This window comes from Stenella coeruleoalba (assembly GCF_951394435.1).
Source record: "Stenella coeruleoalba genome assembly, chromosome: 8".
Classification (NCBI taxonomy): Eukaryota; Metazoa; Chordata; class Mammalia; order Artiodactyla; family Delphinidae; genus Stenella; species Stenella coeruleoalba.
In genome coordinates, this window is record NC_137154.1 from 38,163,772 (window position 1) to 38,185,125 (window position 21,354).

The 21,354-nt window shown below is 52.3% G+C and overlaps 1 protein-coding gene across 1 annotated transcript in view; it reads right to left on the reverse strand.

Annotated features, from left to right (window-relative positions):
• Positions 1-21,081, reverse strand: part of OTOG (otogelin) — a gene marked incomplete at its 3' end in the record, with an annotated part of 86,127 nt that extends 65,046 nt beyond the window's left edge. The window contains exons 1-15 of the mRNA XM_079928169.1: positions 20,866-21,081; positions 20,386-20,446; positions 20,161-20,221; positions 16,319-16,394; positions 15,254-15,346; positions 14,917-15,071; positions 12,166-12,284; positions 10,019-10,224; positions 8,833-8,963; positions 8,464-8,570; positions 7,938-8,047; positions 7,403-7,531; positions 6,442-6,550; positions 6,107-6,153; positions 5,503-5,648 (exon numbers count right to left, since the gene is read on the reverse strand). Of these exons, the coding sequence (XP_079784295.1) occupies positions 5,503-5,648; positions 6,107-6,153; positions 6,442-6,550; positions 7,403-7,531; positions 7,938-8,047; positions 8,464-8,570; positions 8,833-8,963; positions 10,019-10,224; positions 12,166-12,284; positions 14,917-15,071; positions 15,254-15,346; positions 16,319-16,394; positions 20,161-20,221; positions 20,386-20,446; positions 20,866-20,962 (1,647 nt within the window). The 5' untranslated portion in view covers positions 20,963-21,081. The remainder of the gene's footprint in view (positions 1-5,502; positions 5,649-6,106; positions 6,154-6,441; positions 6,551-7,402; positions 7,532-7,937; positions 8,048-8,463; positions 8,571-8,832; positions 8,964-10,018; positions 10,225-12,165; positions 12,285-14,916; positions 15,072-15,253; positions 15,347-16,318; positions 16,395-20,160; positions 20,222-20,385; positions 20,447-20,865) is intronic.
• Positions 21,082-21,354: the final 273 nt, after the last annotated feature.

Here is a 21,354-nt window from a genome sequence, read left to right on the forward strand (position 1 = left end):
ACACACATAGTGATGGAGGTGTGTCAAAGGGACACAGGAGCCACGTGAAAGACTGCCCAATGGCCAAAGCTGAACAATCTGAGTAACAAAATTAAAAAGTATTGGATTATAAACCAAATTATAAAATAAGTATCCATGAGGGCTTCCCTGGTGGCGCAGTGGCTGAGAGTCCGCCTGCCGATGCAGGGGACGCGGGTTCGTGCCCCGGTCCGGGAAGATCCCACATGCCGCGGAGCGGCTGGGCCCGTGAGCCATGGCCGCTGGGCCTGCGCATCCGGAGCCTGTGCTCCGCAGCGGGAGAGGCCACAACAGTGAGAGGCCCGCGTACCGCAAATAAATAAATAAATAAAATAAAATAAAATAAATATCCACGAGCGCATGCTGATATAAATGACTGAATAAATATATCAGGGAGAAAAAAATGAATCTGCAGAAAAACTTGCGTAAATTCTGTGGCTTCAAGGAGGGGAGCATAACTCCCCATTCTTCAAGTGTGGGCTGAACATAACGACTTTTCTTCCAAAGAGAAGAATAGTATGGAAAGGGGGAAAAAAGAGTAACTTCTCGGTGGCAAACACTACCTCAGCTAGATGATCAAGGTCCATATCAACAATAATAAACCACGTTGATAGTGTGTACCCTTGGTAAGATGTGATGAAAAGGACACCTTACCTCCGATCTTCCTCCTCAAAACCCACAACCCCACTCTAACCATGAGAAAAACATCATACAAATTCCAAAAGAGGGGCATTCTACAAAGTAAGTGACCAGTATTCCTCAAAACTTTCAAGGTCATCAAAAATGAAGTGTGAGAGACTATAACAGCCAAGAAGAGCCTAAGGAGATGTGATGACTAAATGTAATGTAGTATCCGAGAACAGAAAAATGACATTAGGTGAAAAACTAAGGAAATCTGAAAAAGCTACGGCTTTAGTTACTGATGTATCCATACTGGCTCATTATCTGTAATTAACGTAAGATGTTAATAATAGGTTGTGGACTTCCCTGGTGGCGCAGTGGTTGAGAGTCCGCCTGCCGATGCAGGGGACACAGGTTCGTGCCCAGGTCTGGGAAGATCCCACAAGCCGCAGAGTGGCTGGGCCCGTGAGCCATGGCCGCTGAGCCTGCGCGTCCGGAGCCTGTGCTCCGCAACAGGAGAGGCCACAACAGTGAGAGGCCCGCGTACCACAAAAAAAAAAAAAAAGAAAAAAAAATAGGTTGTGACAGGCTTTCTGGACAACACCCAGCCTTGGATCGGGCTCAGCTCTTCCTCCTGCTGGCTGTGGGTTGTCAGAAATGCCCCAAGCCTCTGTAAGCTTGTCTCATCATATTGAAAATAGGGAGAATACTAATAACTACCAAGTGGGGGTATTTTGAGCCTTAAACTAGATGCTGTATGCAGAAGTGATGGACGTTCCTAGCACTGTGCCAGTAGTTTTCATCATCCTCTCCGTCACTGCCCTCACCCCACCCCATTCTGTTCACCCAGACTGAAGTCACAGCTTCCTCTTTGACTTTTCCTGCTTCTCTCCCACATCCCCCCTAACTTTACCAGCCACAGTCAGCCAGTTGCCAAGTCCTTCTGCTTCTGTGTTAATGCATTCTAGAACATTCCAACCTCACTGCCTTTCTCATGTACTCTAATCCTCCTGGATTGCCCTTCCTCCCCATCCTCAAATATACATATTTTATTTCTGTTTCTCTTTCCAGGCCCCCTTTTTAGGTCACTCAGCTCAAATGCCACCTCTGCCATGAGGCTTTCCCTCTTCCTTTCATCTACCCCACAGGGGTATTTCTTCCTTCACAGAACTCCCCTCTTACAGCACTGATGGTGTTGTATCTCGTACTGAAGCAACCGACCTGAGGACGTGACGGACCTCCCACATCAGGCTGTGAGCTCCTGGCAGGTAAGACCAGGTCAGATTCATCTGTGTAACCCTCACCGTGCCCAGCCCAGGACTGGCCCAAAGCTGGCCCTCCATCAGTTCATCAGCATGGATGACGTCACAAGGGGGAGACCCGGCTCATGGTAAAAAGAACGTGCTATCAAGAGGCGCCATCCAGCACTGAAGCAGGTTACCTCAGGCTGAGGCTGGCCAGCCAGTCAGGGACACGTTAGAGAGAGGGCTGAGTAAGGGACCCCCCGAGGTCCCACAGCCCTCAGGTATTCTAAGACGCCAGACCTCCATAAGTGGGAAGGAGCCCAGCTGGGCTGTGTCTGTCTGCCTTGCCTTTTGCCACACTCGGGATGTGATGAGAGTGACCCAACTTTTGAGGACAAGTATTCTCTTGACTCAGATAGCAGCCAAGGTCAGGGCCAGGCCATCCTCTGGCAGAGAAAGGGGTGGGGGTCACTGAGGCCTAAAGAGGGAGAAAGCCCAGCCCTCCACCTAGTCCACAGCCCAGCATGGGTCCCCAGGGCCAGCGAGGGGCATGTCCAGCTGATGTCTGCTCACACTCAGGGCCCTCAGTGCTGGGGCTGCAGAAGCCAGCAGGGAGGAGGGACTGGGGGTGGCCCCGCCGGCTAGGGGTGTGAGCCCCTGCTCCTCTATGCTAGGAGGGGCTTCAGTGCCACCAGACCAGGACTGGTGAGGTTGGCTAGCATGGTCAGCTCAGGGACAGTGCAGTCACTACTGAGAGACAAACAAGCTCGCATCTACCCCAGACCTGCAGGTTGGCCTTTTGCTCAGTTATGTTCACAAGTGGTTGACACAGCTCAGGGCTCACCTCCTCTAGGAAGCCTTTCCTGATCCACCTCCTCCTCCCACCTGACATCTGGGTGAAACAATAACAGGGAAAAGTTCCTCCATGCAGATCTACTCTGTACTGTCCATGTTGTCACAGCTCCTGTAACATAGTAGGTTATGGGGGTCACTTGTCTGCCTCACGCACCAAACTGTAAGGTCCAGGAGGGCAGAGCCAGGTCTAATTCATCCCAGTCCCAAAGACTCAACACAGCTTCTGGAAGACATAGATGTTCAGTATATGCTGAATGAACGAATGAATAAATGAATAGAGATGCTGAAGGTACAATCCAAGGAAGCAGAGATTAAGTTGAATTAAACTTAAGTTGAATTAAATTTTAGAGATTTTTTTTTTACCATCACATCAGAAAGAATAAAATACCTAGGAATAAACCTACCTAAGGAGACAAAAGACCTGTATTCTAAAAGCTATAAGATGCTGATGAAAGAAATCAAAGATGACACAAACAGATGGAAAGATATACCATGTTCTTGGATTGGAAGAATCAATACTGTCAAAATGACTATACTACCCAAGGCAATCTACAGATTCAATGCAATCCCTATCAAATTACCAATGGCATTTTTCACAGAGTTAGAACAAAAAATTTTAAATTTGTATGGAAATGCAAAAGAACCCAAATAGCTAAAGCAATCCTGAGAAAGAAAAATGGAGCTAGGGATTTCCCTCGTGGTGCAGTGGTTAAGAATCCTCCTGCCAATGCAGGGGACACAGTTTCGAGCCCTGCTCCAGGAAGATCCCACATACCGCGGAGCAACTAAGCCCATGTGCCACAACTGCTGAGCCTGTGTGCCACAACTACTGAAGCCCGCGTGCCCAGAGCCCATGCTTCACAACAAGAGAAGCCACTGCAATGAGAAGCCCGCGCACCACAACAAAGAGTAGCCCCCACTCGCTACAACTAGAGAAAGCCCGTGTGCATCAATGAAGACCCAATACAGCCAAAAATTAATTAATTTAAAAAAAGAAAAACAGAGCTGGAGGAATCAGGCTCCCTGACTTCAGACTATACTACAAAGTTCCAGTAATCAAAACAGTATGGTACGGTGGACACTATAAAACTCTTAGAGGAAAACGTAGGCAGAACACTCTTCGACATAAATTTCAGCAATATATTTTTTGACCCACCTTCTGGAGTAATGAAAATAAAAACAAAAATAAACAAATGGGACTTAATTAAACTTAAAAGCTTTTGCACAGCAAAGGAAACCATAGACAAAATGAAAAGACAACCCACAGAATGGGAGAAAATATTTGCAAACGAATCGACGGACAAAGGATTAATCTCGAAAATATATAAACAGCTCATGCAGCTCTCTGTCAAAAAAAAAAACCCAATCAAAAAATGGGCAGGGCTTCCCTGGTTGCGCAGTGGTTGGGAGTCCGCCTGCCGATGCAGGGGACACGGGTTCATGCCCCCGTCTGGGAAGATCCCACATGCCGCGGAGCGGCTAGGCCCGTGAGCCATGGCCGCTGAGCCTGCGCGTCCGGAGCCTGTGCTCCGCAACGGGAGAGGCCACAGCAGTGAGAGGCCCGCGTATCGCAAAAAATAAAAATAAAAAAAATTGGGCAGAAGATCTAAATAGACATTTCTCCAAAGAAGACATACAGATGGACAAAAAACACATGAAAAGGTGCTCAATATCACTAATTATCAGACAAATGCAAATCAAAACTACAATGAGGTATCACCTCACACCAGTCAAAATGGCCTTCATCAAAAAGTCCACAAACAGTAAATGCTGGAGTGGATGTGGAGAAAAGGGAACCCTCCTACACTGTTGGTGGGAATGTAAATTGGTACAACCACTATGGAGAACAGTATGGAGGTTCCTTAAAAAAACTAAAAATAGAACTACCATATGATCCAGGAATCCTACTCCTGGGCATATCCCTGGAGAAAACCATAATTTGAAAAGATACATGCACCCCAATGTTCACTGCAGCACTATTCACAACAGCCAAGACATGGAAGCAACCTAAGTGTCCATCAACAGAGGAATGGATAAAGAAGATGTGGTACATATATACAATGGAATATTACTCAGCCATAAAGAAGAACGAAATAATGCCATTTGCAGCAACACTGGATGGACCTAGAGATTATCATACTAGGTGAAGTAAGTCAGACAGAGAAAGACAAATATCATATGCTATCACTCATATGTAGAATCTAACTTTTTTAAATGATATAAATGAACTTATTTACAAAACAGCAACTGACTCACAGATTTTGAAAACTTATGGTTACCAAAGGGGAAATGTGGCGGGGGGCGGGGAGGGATAAATTAGGAGCTTGGGATTAACCTACACACACTATTATATATAAAATAGATAACCAACAAGTACCTACTGTACAGCACAGGGAACTCTACTCAACATTTTATAATAACCTATATGGGAAAATAATCTGAAAAAGAATGAATATATGTATATGTATACCTGAATCACTATGCTGTACACCTGAAAATGACACAACATTGTAAATCAGCTATATTCCAATAAAATTAAAAAAATAAAAAACAATGAGGCCCAGGACAGGGAAGTGACTCTCAGCTAGCAGATGTTCTGGAGCCAGAACCCAGTCTGCTGCCCCCTGGTTCTGCCCAGAAAGAATGGACAGCAGGATGAGTGGGCTGTGGAAGGACCTGAGGCCCTGCCCTAAATCCCCAGCCTCTCTAGGGGGCGGCAGCCAGGGGTGGCTGGCTGGTTCAGGTCTGGGGTCCCAGCCCTTACCAGGCCACATGGGGCATTCTGCAGTGTCACTGTGAAGGTGCCCGAGGAGCGGCTCTTGGCGAGGATGTACTGACACGTGGCAGGGAACGTGTAGCGGCGGCCATCAAAGGTCGTGAAGTGGATGTCACCAGTCACTGAACACTCGGCTGAGGGGCAGAGAAAGGCAGCTAACCCAGGGGAGCTGCCCCACAGGGAGTGCCTTGCCCTGCAGCTCTGAGCATGAAGAGAAGACGGCACCCTGTCCTCGGGTATGAGGGCAGTGTCTGGAGCCCTGCCCGCCCCCCGCCCAGGCCTGTCTGAAGGGAGATGCAGCCCTGCCCCGAGCATCTCCCTCTGACAGGAGACCAGGCCCCGAGCATGGAGACCAGTCTCGGTCCAGGCCCCCCACGCTCAGGAAGGAGCCCATGAAAAACCCTCCCTAACAGGGGTGGAGCAAAACCCCTTAATCAGGCAAAGCAGCTCTGAGGAAATGAAGAGGGGCGTGCTGAGCCAACGGAACTGAGTGACCACCCCACGCCAGCAGCAGGCCTGGCCCCCAGCACTTCCTTGCCCTAAAAGCTGTGGGACTGGTAGGGGGTAGGGTCCAAGATGGGGCCAGACATACCTGGGCAGACAGATGTGCTGCACAGCCACTTGCCCGCAGTGCATGTGCTGAAACACAGAGACCAGGGGGGCAGGGGCTCACCCCTCCAGGACTAGGATAGACGTCGGAGGGTTGCAGGGTCCGCAGAGCTCCTCCCCGCCCTCAGTTTTCCCAGCTCTAAAATGGGTGATGGAGATTCCACCCATAGAGTGGATATAATGAGATCTCCTGACTCAGAGATGCTGAGTGAGCGTTCCCATGTGGTCAGGCTCCCAGATCCTGGAGGGGCAGCCCTGAGAGAAAGCCCCAGAAGTCACCGCCTCCCCCTTCCCCTCTCCCCAACAGTGGACACAGACCAGGTGTTGCAGTCTTCTTTCACCACAGAACCAGTTGGGTACAGGGTCCCGTGGAACTCACAGGGACACTCAGCTGGTGCCACGCAGCCCCCATCCTCGAAGATCAGCCCTAGGGTGACAGCAAAGGTCCACTTAACTTGCCTCCATTCTTGTTCACAACCCTTTCGTGGCTCTCCAGGGCCTGTGAAAAACAGCACCTCATCCACACTCTTTCACCATCCAGCTCACTTTCAAACTTTCTCCTGCATAAATGATTAATCCCCTCTGAGCAAATAACCCCACTTCCAGACCTTTCTCAGAGAACAACCCACCCCAAACAAAATGCATACTGACTAGCTTCTCCTCCCCACCTCTCGAAAGCCTGTCACTGCATCTAGAACCAGCTTAGGTGCCACCTCCTCCAGGAAGCCTTCCCTGACATTCTCTCTTCTTGAAATGAATCCCTATATCTCTTCTTGTCTGAACCGCTGAGCTGGTCCTCACCAGATTATGCCTCAGACTAGAGTCATGTGTGTAAGTGTCTTATCACAGCAACCTGATTTTGATCCCTAAAGTCAATGACTGTATCTTTATATTTTTTATCCTAACCCCCAGCCTAGCCACGTGAGCTGCACACTATAGATGTGCTGCAAATGTGTACACCATGAAAACAGTATGTGGATGAATGTTTAAACAAATGCATGTGTGATAAATGAATAAATGAATGACTGAATGACTTGTCCTCATCTACACACCTTAAAAAGCTCAGTCCCAATGAAATTAAACACCCTGATGAACCTCTCAAGAGCCATAGTTCTGCCCCTACCCTCACCTCCCTTAAGCCATCCATTCATTCATTTATTCACTTATTGCTCGTTCCTTCATTCATTCTGCAAACAAGCATCCTCTGAGCCCTTGCTCCATGCCCATCCGTGTCAGGCCAGGAAGAGGCTGCCAGGCACCCACACCACCCCTCGCATACCGTCGGGGCAGTAGCAGCCATCCACACAGGTTATCTCGCTGTCCACGCAGGATGCCCGGGGCTGGCAGGAGGCGGGGCAGCAGGCGATGCACTCGTTGTAGATAAAGGCCTTCTCCTTGCAGTGCACCGCTTGCAAGGAAGGGAGCAGTATGGCCTGACAGCTCCCTTCTGGCCCCAGCTCTGCCAGGACCCACCCAGGACCCACCCCAAGCCCTGGGGAGGGGGGGTGGGAGGGCTTTGATTTTCCTGATTCCCCTAGTTCCAGTGGGAGCACCAGGTGACCAGGAAATTAGTGAGAGCCTGGGAGATGCCGAGAGCCACCCTCATCTCACTCGGTGGCCCCAGGCCAGTCCCTCCGTCTCTGAGTCTCAGTTTTCCCATCTATCACATGCAGATGCAACCTTAGGGCTTAATGCTCTGATAACTGTGGTTCTCAGCAGGACAGGACATTGAGCTGAGGCCTGGGAATGCCACCCACAGCCCCAGGACAGAACTTGTTGGAATCCCTCCCTGCCCACCACCAGGCTGCACCTACCGCATGGCCGGAGCTGGTTCCTCCACCCCTGCAAGGGCTGACCTGCCTGGGCACATGCCCGGGCATACTCTGCCAGCGCCCGGCACCAGGTGGCTTCATCACCCGCTGATCTGTGCAGGGAAACCGAGGGTCACACTGGAGTGAGATCCACCCTGTAGCCAGCCCGCCAGCACCCGATAGAGACCGCCAGGGCTCAGGGCACCCTTCCTCGCCATGCAGCTGGGAAAGGGAGCCAGGGAAGGCAGCTAGGTATACAGACCCCTAAGCTGGAGGCAGGAAACCTGGGCTCTAGTCTCAACATTGCCCCTGACTTACGTGACCCTGAGCGGGTCAGGCCCCATTTCTGGGCCTCAGCTGAATGGGGAAGGTCTGTCCTATGCAGATAAGAGTATCAGAGCTTTGGAAAGCATATCTGTTAGGGTCTGGGATCATCAAGCTCAGTGGCCCACCTGATGAACTCCCACCCCAGACTGGGAGAGGTCTCCCTTCAACCCAATACCCCCCGCCCCCCCGGCTCCCCACTCACTGGCAGAGATCGCTGGTACAGCTGGCCGTGAAGGGCAGAGGGCTGACATAGGCATGGCAGGCATCAAAGGGGGGCCGCAGCAGTGCCTCACAGCGGTCATACACACCCTGGGGCAAGGGCCAGGAGCCAGAGCTGGGGGCTGGCAGGGCCAGGTAAAGCCCTCTGACTTTGCCAGTCCCATACAGCACCCCAACTTGAGCCCGAGGGAGAGAAAGGGCCGGGTAGAGAGCAGACAGAAGGGGCATGGGCACCAACAACCCTGGGCCCCTGCAGCCAATGACTTCCCAAGAAGCAGAAGGAAACCAACCTAAGCCAGACACTAGGGTGGGGGTAGAGGCTGGAGTGGGGGGCTCTCCCCAGGATCCAGACCTGCATGGTTCCCTGGCTCTGCTGCAGGCACGGAGGGCGAGGCAGGGAGGAGGTCGTGGGCCCTGGGGGCTGGTTGGGGGCCCGCTCCTGCCAGCTGTGCACAAATTCAGCCACATCTTCCGTCAGCTTCCCTGTAGGGGAGAACTAGCATGACCACAGGCGGGGAGCCCGAGGGGAGGCAGATGGAGCCCAAGAGATGCCAAGAGGAAGGCAAGGAGTTGTAGAACCCAGCCTCGAGCTCCCATCCCAACCTGCATTTCCCTACGGAGCCGTTCTCCTGAAAAATCCGTGTGGTAAGAATAGTCAAGAATGCTCAAGACCCTGTGAGTTCCCTGGAGTAGATCCCTGCTGCTCTAAACTCTGGAAAGCAACACCACGCAATCGAAGGAGAATGAACGCGTGAGCCTGAACAAGCTCCGTACCGCTCTGAGCCCGAGTTTCCCCACATGTGAAACAGGGCAAAGGGTCCCCTTGTGAACTGACTGCAAGGACTATATGAGACCATGTGGGTAAAGTGTTCAGTGTGTCGTGGCGGCTCAAAGGTGTCACTTCCCTCCTGGCCAGAGTCACCATGATGTGGCCTGAACCCTTCGCTTTAACTTCTTTTTTTTTTTTCGGTACGCGGGCCTCTCACTGTTGTGGCCTCTCCCGTAGCGGAGCACAGGCTCCGGACGCACAGGCTCAGCGGCCATGGCTCACGGGCCCAGCCGCTCCGCGGCATGTGGGATCCTCCCGGACCGGGGCACGAACCCGTGTCCCCTGCATCGGCAGGCGGACTCTCAACCACTGCGCCACCAGGGAAGCCCCACTTTAACTTCTTGCCACTCCTGCTGGAGCCTTTCTCTTCTGGGCTCCCTCTAGTCCCCTGTGCCCTGCTGCCACCCCAGCCCCCTCCATCCCCCACTCACCTTGCAGGGTCAGTGCCACCTAGCAAAGTGCCCATTAGAGCCTCACACAACCCTAGCAGACATTCTCATCATGGCTGTTTTACAGATGAGGAAACTGAGGTCCAGAGAGGTTAGAAGATGCCTGAGGCCACACACTTGGAAGGGGCCCCTGGCCTCCCAATGGATCTTTAGTGCCATGACCCCAGGGTTCGGTCTCAAGTCCCTTTCCACCCCTTCCAGCCTGACCTATCCTCCATCCCCACCAAAATCCCTTGGAGGCCACCTGCCCTGCACCTCACCATAGCTGGTCACCAGGTCATCCTGGGGGTCGGCGTTGTTGTTCCCACACAGCCCATGGGTCCAGCCCAGGAGCTCTGGGCTCATCTTAATGTAGACAGCCGAGGTGCCATCCCAGGCCAGCGTGAAGGCCGACTGATGCCGCACGAGGATATAGCCAGCAAGCCGCTGCAGGCGCATGCTCCCCATCACATGGGGCAGCTGGACCCTGCAGGGCAAAGCCAGAGCTTCAGGGCGTCCACACCACCTCCACGAGCCCAGTCCCTTCACCAGAGGACCCACCATCCCCTACCTGAAGGACCCACCACGTACACAGGACCTGCCTCACCCCACGGCCACTGGTACCACAGGGTGTGAGGTCCTTATTTTCCCTGCCCCTGACTTCTTGGGTGCCTGGAAGTCCACCATCAGAAAGGGGTTCTTTTGTTTTCAGAGTTTTAAAATTGCTTTTTAAAATTGCAATCTTCTGGGACTTCCCTGGTGGTCCAGTGGGTAAGACTCCATGCTCCCAATGCAGGGGGCCCAGGTTCGATCCCTGGTCAGGGAACTAGATCCCACATGCATGCTGCAACTAAGAGTTCGTATGCCACAACTAAGAGCCCACGTACCGCAACTAAAGATCCTACATGCTGCAACTAAGATCCAGTGCAGCCAAAATAAATAAATAAATAAATATATATATATATTTTTTTTTTAATAAAACAAAATTGCAATTTCCCTTGCTATCTGGAATCACAATGAGGGCAATCATGAGATTCTGAGCACTAATAGTGGTGGCTTTTTATACCAAAATTATTGATGTATCTTTTATTGACGGTGCTTCAATAAACAAAGTGCAGTTAGTAAAGTGAAAAAAAAAATAAAATAAAATTGCAATTTCCCTGGCAGGGATAAATCTTAGAGTGACTGAATTTGCCAGTTCCTTTCTCCTAGACAGGAGAGGTGGTATAAACAGATATCTATTTTGCTTATATTTTTGGTGGGGAGCAAGAAAGGAGTAGGAAGAGAAAAAGAAAAAGGCAAGAGAGAAGACAAACAGGGAATGAAAGAAAAGATGCAGGGCTACAGCAATCTTGACACCTTCCCCATTTTACCGGCACAGGCTCGCCTAGCCAATCTGGAATTTGGCAACTTTCACCCGACTGGAAATTAGGAGGAAGACAAATGAAGGGTCTAACCAGCCAAAGCTGGTACCAAAAGATCCATGTACCAATGCTTCTTTCACAGGAGAAACCCCTGGGCCTTCACTTCTACACTCAGCCCCAGAAAGCTTGGTTACCCAGCGTCCAGGTCTGAAGCAGGAAATAAAAAAGGGGAGAAGGGTCAGTGCAGGAAGGTCCCCCTGACAACATGAAGTGGCAGCGGACAGCAAGGGAAGGAAAGGCCAGTGAAGAAGAAATGCAAGAAAGATTTCAGGGGGCTTCCCTGGTGGCGCAGTGGTTGAGAGTCCGCCTGCCGATGCAGGGGACACGGGTTCGTGCCCCGGTCCGGGAGGATCCCACATGCTGCGGAGCGGCTGGGCCCGTGAGCCATGGCCGCTGAGTCTGCGCGTCCGGAGCCTGTGCTCCGTAACAGGAGAGGCTACAACAGTGAAAGGCCCATGTACCACACAAAAAAAAAAGAAAAAGAAAGATTTCAGGAAGGACCACAGTCTGGGGCCTTTTGGTGTAGGAAGCTGGGACTTCACCCCTCGAGTGGTCCCTCAGGCATCCCTGATGTCCCAACAAGGTAAGTGACATTCAAAATGAGCCCAGGCCATCAGAAAAGGGTGAAAGTGTGCTCAGAATCTGCTCTGAGGATGCTTCAACTATGTATGATACACTCAGGAAGATTTCCTTCAACTTGTGAAAGAAAAGAAAATTAAGCATGCTTATAGTGGTAAATTCTCAGCTATCTGGAAACTCTGCTATTTGCCTGAAAACCCACTGTCTAGAAATCCTGACAGTTCCAGAAAATTGTGAGGGACTCTTTCTGCAAACCCAGCTGACTAGAAACCCAGCTGGCCTGCCAGTACGCTTCTGCCCTGGTGTGCTGCTGTTTGCCCCCTGAAAATAATTTCCTTGAGGCTTGAGAAGGGAAGATGCTTACCCATCCACCACCACCCATGCCAGGGAGTAGGGGAGCTCAGGGCAGAAGATGTTACAGTTACCTTATGCCTCCATGGGTGACCTCCTTGGCCAGATGGATCTCCTGCTCACCCGCTAAGAAGAGGCTGACAGACCTGGAGCAGGTGTAGGGGAAAGAGCCACACTGCGGGTCGTTGTGCACCTGGTGGGGGAGAAGGGGCGGTTCGGAGGCCAGTGTGCAGGTTCCTGCCATACACCTGGCCCCGAGCTTCGGTTATGGGCCCAGGGGCACCCTGTTGAGCTTCCACTAATGCCAACAGCCTGACTGCTGCGTGCCAAGCTCGTTTCCTCTGTGATCTCTCTCAGTCCCCACAATACCACAGGAAGGTCAGAGCTCTCATCATCTGCATTTCAGAGAGGAGGCAACTGGTGCTCAGAGAGGTGAAGGGACACACACAGCCAGGATTCTAATTCAAGTGTGCTGTCTTCCTATTTCCAGACTTTTCTATTTATCCATCCCAGGTTATCCCATTGGATTGAAAGCCCAGTTACACGCTCACACCATCTCACACTCACAAACCACACACACACACACACATCTCGTATGTGTATCACAGGGCACTCTCAAAGCACACACTATAAACACACACTCCTACCACAACCCTGGCAGATACAGCCTAGCCCTCCCCTGCACACACAGGCACACATGTCACTCCTGTGCTGCCTGTCACATACATGTCGCCTCTGCTCCCTGCTCAGACAGAACCTATACATCCAAGGTCATAGGACCCAAGGAGGGGAGGGATGGGGTTCCCAGAGTTTAGGGAAAACTCTGAAAATGTCAATCTGTCAAATGTGGAGACCCGTCCCATGAGTGAGCAAACCTTCCACTAGGGGCTTCCCTGGTGGTGCAGTGGTTTGGAATCCACCTGTCAGTGCAGGGGACAAGGGTTCGAGCCCTGGTCTGGGAAGATCCCACATGCCGTGGAGCAACTAAGCCCATGCCCCACAGCTACTGGACCTGTGCTCTAGAGTTCGCAAGCCACAACTACTGAGCCTGCCTACCACAACTACTGAAGCCCGCGCACCTAGAGCCTGTGCTCCGCAACAAGAGAAGCCACTGCAATGAGAAGCCCGCGCACCGCAATGAAGAGTAGCCCCCGCTCGCTGCAAGTAGAGAAAGCCTGCGCACAGCAACGAAGACCCAATGCAGCCATAAATAAACAAACAAACAAACAAACAAACCTTCCACTAGATTATCATTAAATGTGGTTAAGCAGCCTGGAGTCATTTCAACTAAAAGTGGGACCTGTGAAAGCCATTCCATAGTCTAAATATTTTTCAAACTTTTGTGACCATGACCCATAGTGAGAAATATATACACATATAAATAAAACAAAAGTTTTACAAAATAATATTACCACTATTAATGTGTAATGCATCCTTATGATATTTTCTATTTACAGTCTCTTTTTTCTTTCTTTCTTTTTTCTTTTTAGGCTGGTTATGACTCATTAAGTTCATTTCATAACCCATGAATGTGTGGCATCCCATTGGTCTAAGTAATTGTGACATATCCAGCACGAAATGCCACAGTCATGATGTGTGATATCCATGATAGCCCGAGGCAAAGCGGGAGAGTTGGTCAGGGCTCCCAGTGCATCCAGGGCATAGCCCCCAGGCAGCCTCTTGGCAGGTCTATGCCTGAGACAGAAGGGGCACACCCAGCTGGCAGAGGAATGACACTGAGCACCGGGATCTCCCCTATCTCCCAACCCCTTGGCCTTAACTCCGCACTGGCCAAGGTGCCCTCCAGCAGAGCTGGCTCCCCACGTAGACTCTCCTCCAGGTAGAGAGCTGTGCCTGCAGGTGACTGCCCACCTGACACACAGGGTGAACGTGAAAATCAGGTCTGCCCGACAGTGAGTCTCACACGTGTTCATATACCAGACAACTTTTACTGAGCATTAATCTAGGTACTGGGAACAGCAGTTGAAAAACACACTTCCTGCTTAGAAAGCTTATATCTGGAGAGTAGGACCAGAAACAGACCTTTGTAAGAGAAACACAATGACAGGGTAATGATGCAGAACTTTGGTTCCACAGAAAGGAGCCCCTGAGCCCACTCAGGAGGTCAGAGCATGCAGAAAGGCTTCTTAGAGGAGATCACCCTAAAGTGAGTCATCCAGGACCTCTACCATTTCCTCTGTGGCACCATGCTCTTTCTTATCTAAGGTCCGTAGCACCCAGTGTTCCGTTGGCCTAGAATGTTCTCACATCTGCCCCCACCCCAACCCCTTCACTTGGCTAGCTCTAATTCATTCTTCAAATCCCAACTTAAACATCACTTCCTCCAGGAAGCCCTCCCTGATCACCATCCTTCCCAATAAGCAAGGTTAGGTTTTCCATCACATGCTCTTCTAGCATTTGGAACTTCTCTATTGCACTCAGTTGCACTTGAAATGATTCATTTGACTTGATGTCTGTTTTCCCCATTACACTATAAGTTCCATAAGGACAGAGGCCACATCTGTGTCTTTGTTCACAGAGCCAGCAACAGGCCTTGTGGCAGGAGAAGAGTATAACTACGCACTTAATAAATACTTGGTGAGTGAGAGACTAAGTGAATGAATGGCCAGGGGCAACCAGTAATGGGTGGGTGAGTGAGAACCATGGAGCCCTCAGCTCACTCCAGGTGCAGATGCCCTGGGCGGGAGCTGGGAGGGGAAAAGAAGGTGCCAGCCTCTCTAACCATGACAAGTAGATCCCAAGCCAGCCCAGCCTTCAGGGCCTAGTGGAACCTTCCTAGACAGGCAGGGCAGGGAACGCCTCACCTGGACTGAGAAGGTCTGCCCCTCGGGTTCATGGCGCCCCACCAGGGTGTAGCTGCCCTTCCCGGACAGGTAGTAGTAGAGGCCGTCAAATGTCTCCACGTGATGCTGTCCCCACGCCCGGCAGATGCTGTCCCGCTCAGGGCCGACATTGTACACTGAGCCAGAGAAAAAAGAAGCTGTCTGTGTAGCAGCAGTCGGCACCGAGCCAGAGGCCAGTGGGTTCCAGCCCTGGCGGGGCCACCCCCACTCCCCTCCAGCCCAGAGCCCCACGTCTCAGGCCCGCAGATTTCCCTGTACCCATGGCCCCTCTCGGAGGTGGGATGGAGCCCAGACCCACCCATCTGGCAGCGCGGCCCAGTGGCATTGAAGCGTCTGCAGTCGCAGAAGGCCGGGTGCACACACTCACCCCCGTTGAAGCAGGAGAACAAGTCTGCAAGGGAGACAGAAGGCACCTTCCCGTCAAGCCAAGATTGGCAGAACCCATCGAGGCAGCACCTCCCTCAGGCTGGGACCCCAGGCCCCAGCCCTCCCAGATCTACATGGAACTCAAATCCCCATCACAGGTAGCCCCAGCTTTCCTCAGTAGCTAGCTTTAATGGCGGCAGGAGTAGGGCACCTCAGACGGCTGCCCCGCCCCATCCCTAGCAGGCTGTGGGGTGGGGTCTCAGAGTACCTGCCTTCCATTTGTACCAAGTGGCCCCCAGGCCAGCCCCACCTAGGCCTTCAGCTTCCTAAGCTAGAAGTTCTTGGCCACCAGGCAAGGCAGGCAGAACTACGAATATGCAGCATGTGGGGTGAGCAGGGAGACTGCCCAGAGATCTTCATGTACTGCTCTTCCTCGCTGTCCCATAAGCTCCAGGAAAGAGTCCAGGGCGTAAACCAAGGGAAGGGGAGGGGCCGCACATGTGGAATGTAGTGGAAAGGAAGGCCACAGAGGATGAGAGGACAAAGCAGAGTGTAGTGAAGGAAGGAGCCATGATGTGAGAAGAGGGGCCACAGACAGAGGCCAGATGAGGGGAGAGGCCATGGACACAGGACAGGCGAAGGGAGAGGCCATGGGCATAGGACAGGGCAAGGGGAGAGGCCACAGAAAGTAGAAAGAGGCTACAGACACAGGGTGACGTAGAGAGGGAAAAACAACCACTAAACAAGAAGCTCGGTCTCTCTGGAGTCAGATAGTGTGAGGCAGACAGACGCAGAGCCACGGTCATCAGGACAGGATACTTCCTCAGCCAGGAAGGAGAAAGCAGAGTGGAGCTGGAGGCTGGGGCTGGGGACGGTGAAAAGAGACCCCATGCAGGGAAAAGAGGTCCCAGGAGGCCCCGAGAGGAGCCTGGGCCTGCGCTCACAGGGCTTTCCGCAGGCCAGGGCCTCCCACGGGCCACAGGGAGGGGGCACTTACAAGACGGTGCACATTTGGCACGATGGAGTCGCCTTTCCCAGGAAGACATGGCCAAGGAGTCCAGGGCTTCAGCCTCCTTTTAAAGACAGGAGACGAAGAGAACGCAGTCAAGGGCTGACCTCAGGGAGCGCAGCCTTCCCGGCGGTCACAGCCCTTCCTGCCCCTCAGCTGGAGGGAGGCAGGCCCTTTGCCGCTAGGTACCTCAGTCACCCCACTTCCCCAGACCCCCCTCTGAGAGGTCTGCAAGGCAGGATTTTCAGGCCTGCCCTAGGTCCGGAGGAAGGAGGCCTGGTTTACACCCTCCCAAGTGGCGTCGTGGTGGCAGGCTGGGGAGGCCTGTAGCCTGAACACACCCGCTGCCCTCCATGCTCCAGTGTGTCGTTCCCCGCACCCCCCCCCAGCACCTTCCCTCCCTAGTAAACCTCTGTGTCCTCCACAGCCTGGAACAAAACCCCCTTGTCTGGAGAACAAACACGACACCTCCTCACCACAGAAACCACATGGGGCAGAGCTAAGAAACAAAGGCAGCCCCTCACCCCGGGGCAGGGGGGCATCCCCCCGTCCCCCCACCTAACATTTTGGACTCTTCTAACAGCAAACACAGTGCCTCACACATCACCACCGGCTGTCCTCAGAACTCAGCTCTGAGTCAGAACTCTCCCTGATAGCACACATCCGAGGACACAGGCAAAGCCCCGTGAGACCCTATATCCCAGACCAGAAGCCCCAATGCACGGTCTCCAGAGATACAAAGCATCTGAAATCAGGACTGCCCGAACATCACGTGTGTTCAGTCACCACACGGCTAGCCACCCTCTCAGGACTCCAGCCCGAGGTGTCTAACGTGACGTCACCTGGGACTGGGACCCTGGGCACAGCAGGCTCCTCCCTCTCAGGACCTCAGCCCCCTCATTTGTACAACTTCCCGGACTGGGTGCCCGGTCCGGCCCAGGGATGGTGAACGGGAGCACGTGTTCTTGCTCACAGGGCCAGCGAGGCACAAACCACACTGAGGGTGCTTGTCTCACATGTTTTCTCCCTCACTGTCACCTCTGCATCCCCAGGCTGAATCCCCAGCCTCTAGCAAAGGACTTGGAGCACAGGAAGTATGCAGAGCACCTGATCCCTGGAGCCCAACCCCAGCTCTTTGCACCTCCTGCAGGCACCCACCCCCTCCCCCTTCACTGTCCTGCTGACCCCATCGGAGGTCACTGGCCCTCCTCGACTAGGTATCAGTGTTCTCACTCCCTGGTTCCTGGGTCCTCCCAGCTCTCCTTACTCTGTAGATCCAGGCTGAGCCCAAGGAGTCAGGCTTCCCACCCTGGTAGTAGTCGGTCTCACAGGGCCTCAAAGACCACTGGCAATGGAAGAGAGCAGCCGGGGAAAGGCTCATCACCAACATCCCCCAGGCCTGCAGAGCTTAATTCAACTTGGTCCCTGTGCCTCTCCCCTCCTCGCCCCCCTCTCCCCCAGATGTGGCCCCTGAGATCGGCCTTGTGAGGGTAAGACAGCCTGTGCTGCAAAAAGTCGAGGCCATTTTCTGGAGAAGAATTTTAAATCCTGTCCAAATGATTCATCTTCAGCATAGATCAGGAGTTCTTAATCATTTTTATGCAATGACAATCTAGTGAGGCTTACGGGCCCTCTGACAATCTAGTGAGGCTTACGGGCCCCTTCTTGGAATAAATGTTTCTAAATACATAATATAAGACATGAGATTACAAAGGAAATCAAACATACTGCAATGCATTATCAAATATTTTATAAAACTGGGTGACAGTAATATTTGTGCTTCTTTATTAATACGTTAAATCACAAGACCAAGCAGCAGGCCGTATCACTGCCAGAATCTGGGGGCAGTGAGCCATAAAAGAGATCTGGAGATAGCAACAATGATTGCAAGACGATAGGAAAATATCTGTGATTTCTACCGGTGACAGTCACAGACACTGCTATTATGCTGTGGTCTGTAGCCTCTAGTAATAATTAAAGGGAAGGCTAAATTTCAGTTCCATTGAGGAACAAATGCATTTTTCCCCCATCCAAGTTCATGGACTCCTGGTCTACACCATCAATTCCCTGGAGAATGGCTGAGCTCTATAGAGTGAGGCAGCACTGAAATGAAGGGTGGTGGTCTACCGGTCTGAGACCCCCCTCCCTCAGTGAAGAGGGCACTCCAGGCAGAAGCCCTCAAAGGATCCCCAGGTTCACTTACTAACTAGTAGCCTCATTCCTCCCCACCCTCCCCCCACTCCAGCAGCGTTAAAGGAGGGCCATTCTAACCCCTTGTTTGCTCTAAGGAGTAACGTGAGAAACCTACTGGGGTTGCCAGTAGGTTGGTCTAGATGCTTCCCCAAGGAAAAGAAGGGGAGGCCTACCCTGGAATCCAGCAAGGAAAGAAGCCCACTAGGGGAATGAGATGCTTGGGGAAGGATCGTTACCCCACTAAAATACAGGGATTCCTGGGGTCTGGACGGGCATTCATGATACGGGGGAACAGGCTGGCTCCATCCGGAGACCTTGCTCTGCTGTGCCCTGAGGGCCCCGGCAAATCATTCACCTACCTCAATTTCCCCATCTATAAAAAGAATGATAAAAATTTTTTTAAATAAAATAAAAATAAATAAAAAGAGTGATGACATTATCTTTCAATTCAAACTGTACCTGACTGTGATTCTAAAACTTGGGGTCTGAGGAAATGGGCAAAAGAGAAAAAAAAACCCATACAATCCAGACATTAGAAAATAAGCATGCCCTTAGTAGATGCAAACCATTAGATACAGAATAGATAACAAGGTCCTACTGTGTAGGACAGGGAACTATACTCAACATCCTGAGATAAACCATAATGGAAAAGAATATAAAAAAGAATGTATACATATGTATAACTGAGTCTCTTTGCTGTACAGCAGAAATTAACACAACATTGTAAATCAACTATACTTCAATTAAAAAAGAAAAGAAAAGAAAAGAAGTATGCCCCCTCCTACCTTGGGGTCTTCATATCTATTTCCAAAGGGCAGGTATTTGGGACACTGTTTTCTTTTATAAATGATGCTCCCATCCTACTGGCACAAGGAGCTCCCCACAGCTGATCCCCAGAGCCAGGGTGCGTGAACTGAGGCTCGAGATTCTCTGGGGGACCTGGCTTCGGGTGGGCTGAATTTGTAACGTGTCCGTGGTTGTAGAAAGGAGACGAATGCAGGCCAGGATTAGAAAGAAAAATTGAGTCACCTGATCCAGAGACCGAAGAAGTTTGGCAAAGAGAGAGAACAAAGCACCACCTCTCCCTAATGCACGGAGGAGCTGGGGAGGGTAGGCAACAGTGAATGGTCAAGACTCAGAGGATGGTAGTCAGGGATCTGTTTCTCAACCAACCCTTCCTTGCAAACCCCACCAGGTGGCCCGGTTTTTCTCTCTCCTCTCAAGGCAGCACTCCTGGGGCACTGCTCAGGGATGAAGAAGGGCCTCTGACAGGGTTTAGACCAGGCAGGGAAAAGAGACTACACTCTCCCAAGCTCTCACCTTCCTACTTTCACCAAGGGAAGGAAAGAGCTCAGCTGTCTCCTGATAGCACCTTTGTGCCCTCCTCCTCTAAAAAACAATTTTTAAATCAATAAATAGATAAACTGGCTACAGGGCCCCAAGAGATTAGGAAAGTGGGAGTAGAGGCATCCTATAAATTTGCATACTTCAAACACATTCTAGGAATCTTGTTTGTTCCCTCTGAATAACTGCAAAGACACCCTTCCTGCAACCTACAGAGCTCCCTGCCAGCCTCAAACCCAGAGAGAAATAAGCCCCTGCCCAGTGAAGCCTCCCTTCCCCAGGCCTCCCCTTACCTGGCCTCCCATCACTGTTGTAGCATCCCCTATGGCAAGGATCGCCTCCTGACGGCTGTGGCTAGATGAGAAACAAGCCTGGCATGGGTGAGGGGATAGGAGTGGGCCATGCCTCCCCACCACCCCCAGGCCCATCCCACCCTCTGTGCTAACCCCTGGGGTCACCCACGCCAGGAATAAAGATGGAACCAGTGAGTGGGGCAGCACAAGCTCTTGCCTACTCACCTGGGATCCTGGGCTGGCTCAGGCTGCAGCTCTGCATTGCCCCAGGGTGTGGGTGCTGCGGCTGGGGAGCGGGATTACTCTCCACTCAAGCGATGCCTCCCACCACCCGCTCCCCACCTGCTAGGAAGCCTCTCTCACACCCCATTCTCTCTCCCTGCAGCCTTCTCAAATCCTTTCTCCCCCTCCCTGGCAACTCTTCTCCAACAAGGTGTCCCTCCTCCTTCCCACTCTCTGTGCCCCAGTTCTCTCTGGTTCCCCCCACTTGGGTCTCTTCCACCCTGCCCAGCTTGAGAGCCATTCCCCTGGTTGTGGCTGACCTTTCTTTCCTTCTGCGGTCCCTCTCCCCCGACCCACTCCCTGGCTGTCCCCCTGCCCTCCCTCAAACCTTCTTTCTTTCCTGCCTCTCTCCAACTTGCTCAGGCCCGTCCCCCTAAACGTTCCCTCAGCCCCCTGGGGTCCCCTAGTCCACACCCGTCTCACCGAGAGACTGTAGCGGCAGAGACTCCCCTGCCGGCTCACTCCGGGGCAGCCAGACGCAAGCGACTAGCAGGCAGAACGCGGGCGCCGGGGCCCCCATAAGGGCACGCGGGGACTAGGAAGCCTGAGCGAACGGCCAGGGTCCCGAGTGCCTCTCCCGCGAAGGCAGGGTAACACCTACTCGTAGGAGGCCGCCGTCCCTCTCGCTCTCTTGCCCTGGGCTTCCCTTCGCCCCGCCTCCCAGGCTCTTGGCTCCGCCCTGAGCTAGAGTGACAGGACTGCCCAGCTCATTACCATAATTTAGGCGCCTGGCCGTGGCCCCGCCTTTGCCCTTCTTGGCGTTAGGCTGCACCTCCCCAGGGGAGGCTGGATTCAGATCACTCAGCCCTAAGTCCCTTGGGGGAGCAAGGAGGCAGTCTGTGCAACTTCCAACATCCCTTGCTCCTCAGAGATCCCTGGCTCTGGAACCTGGGTTTCCGAAGCCCCTAACAC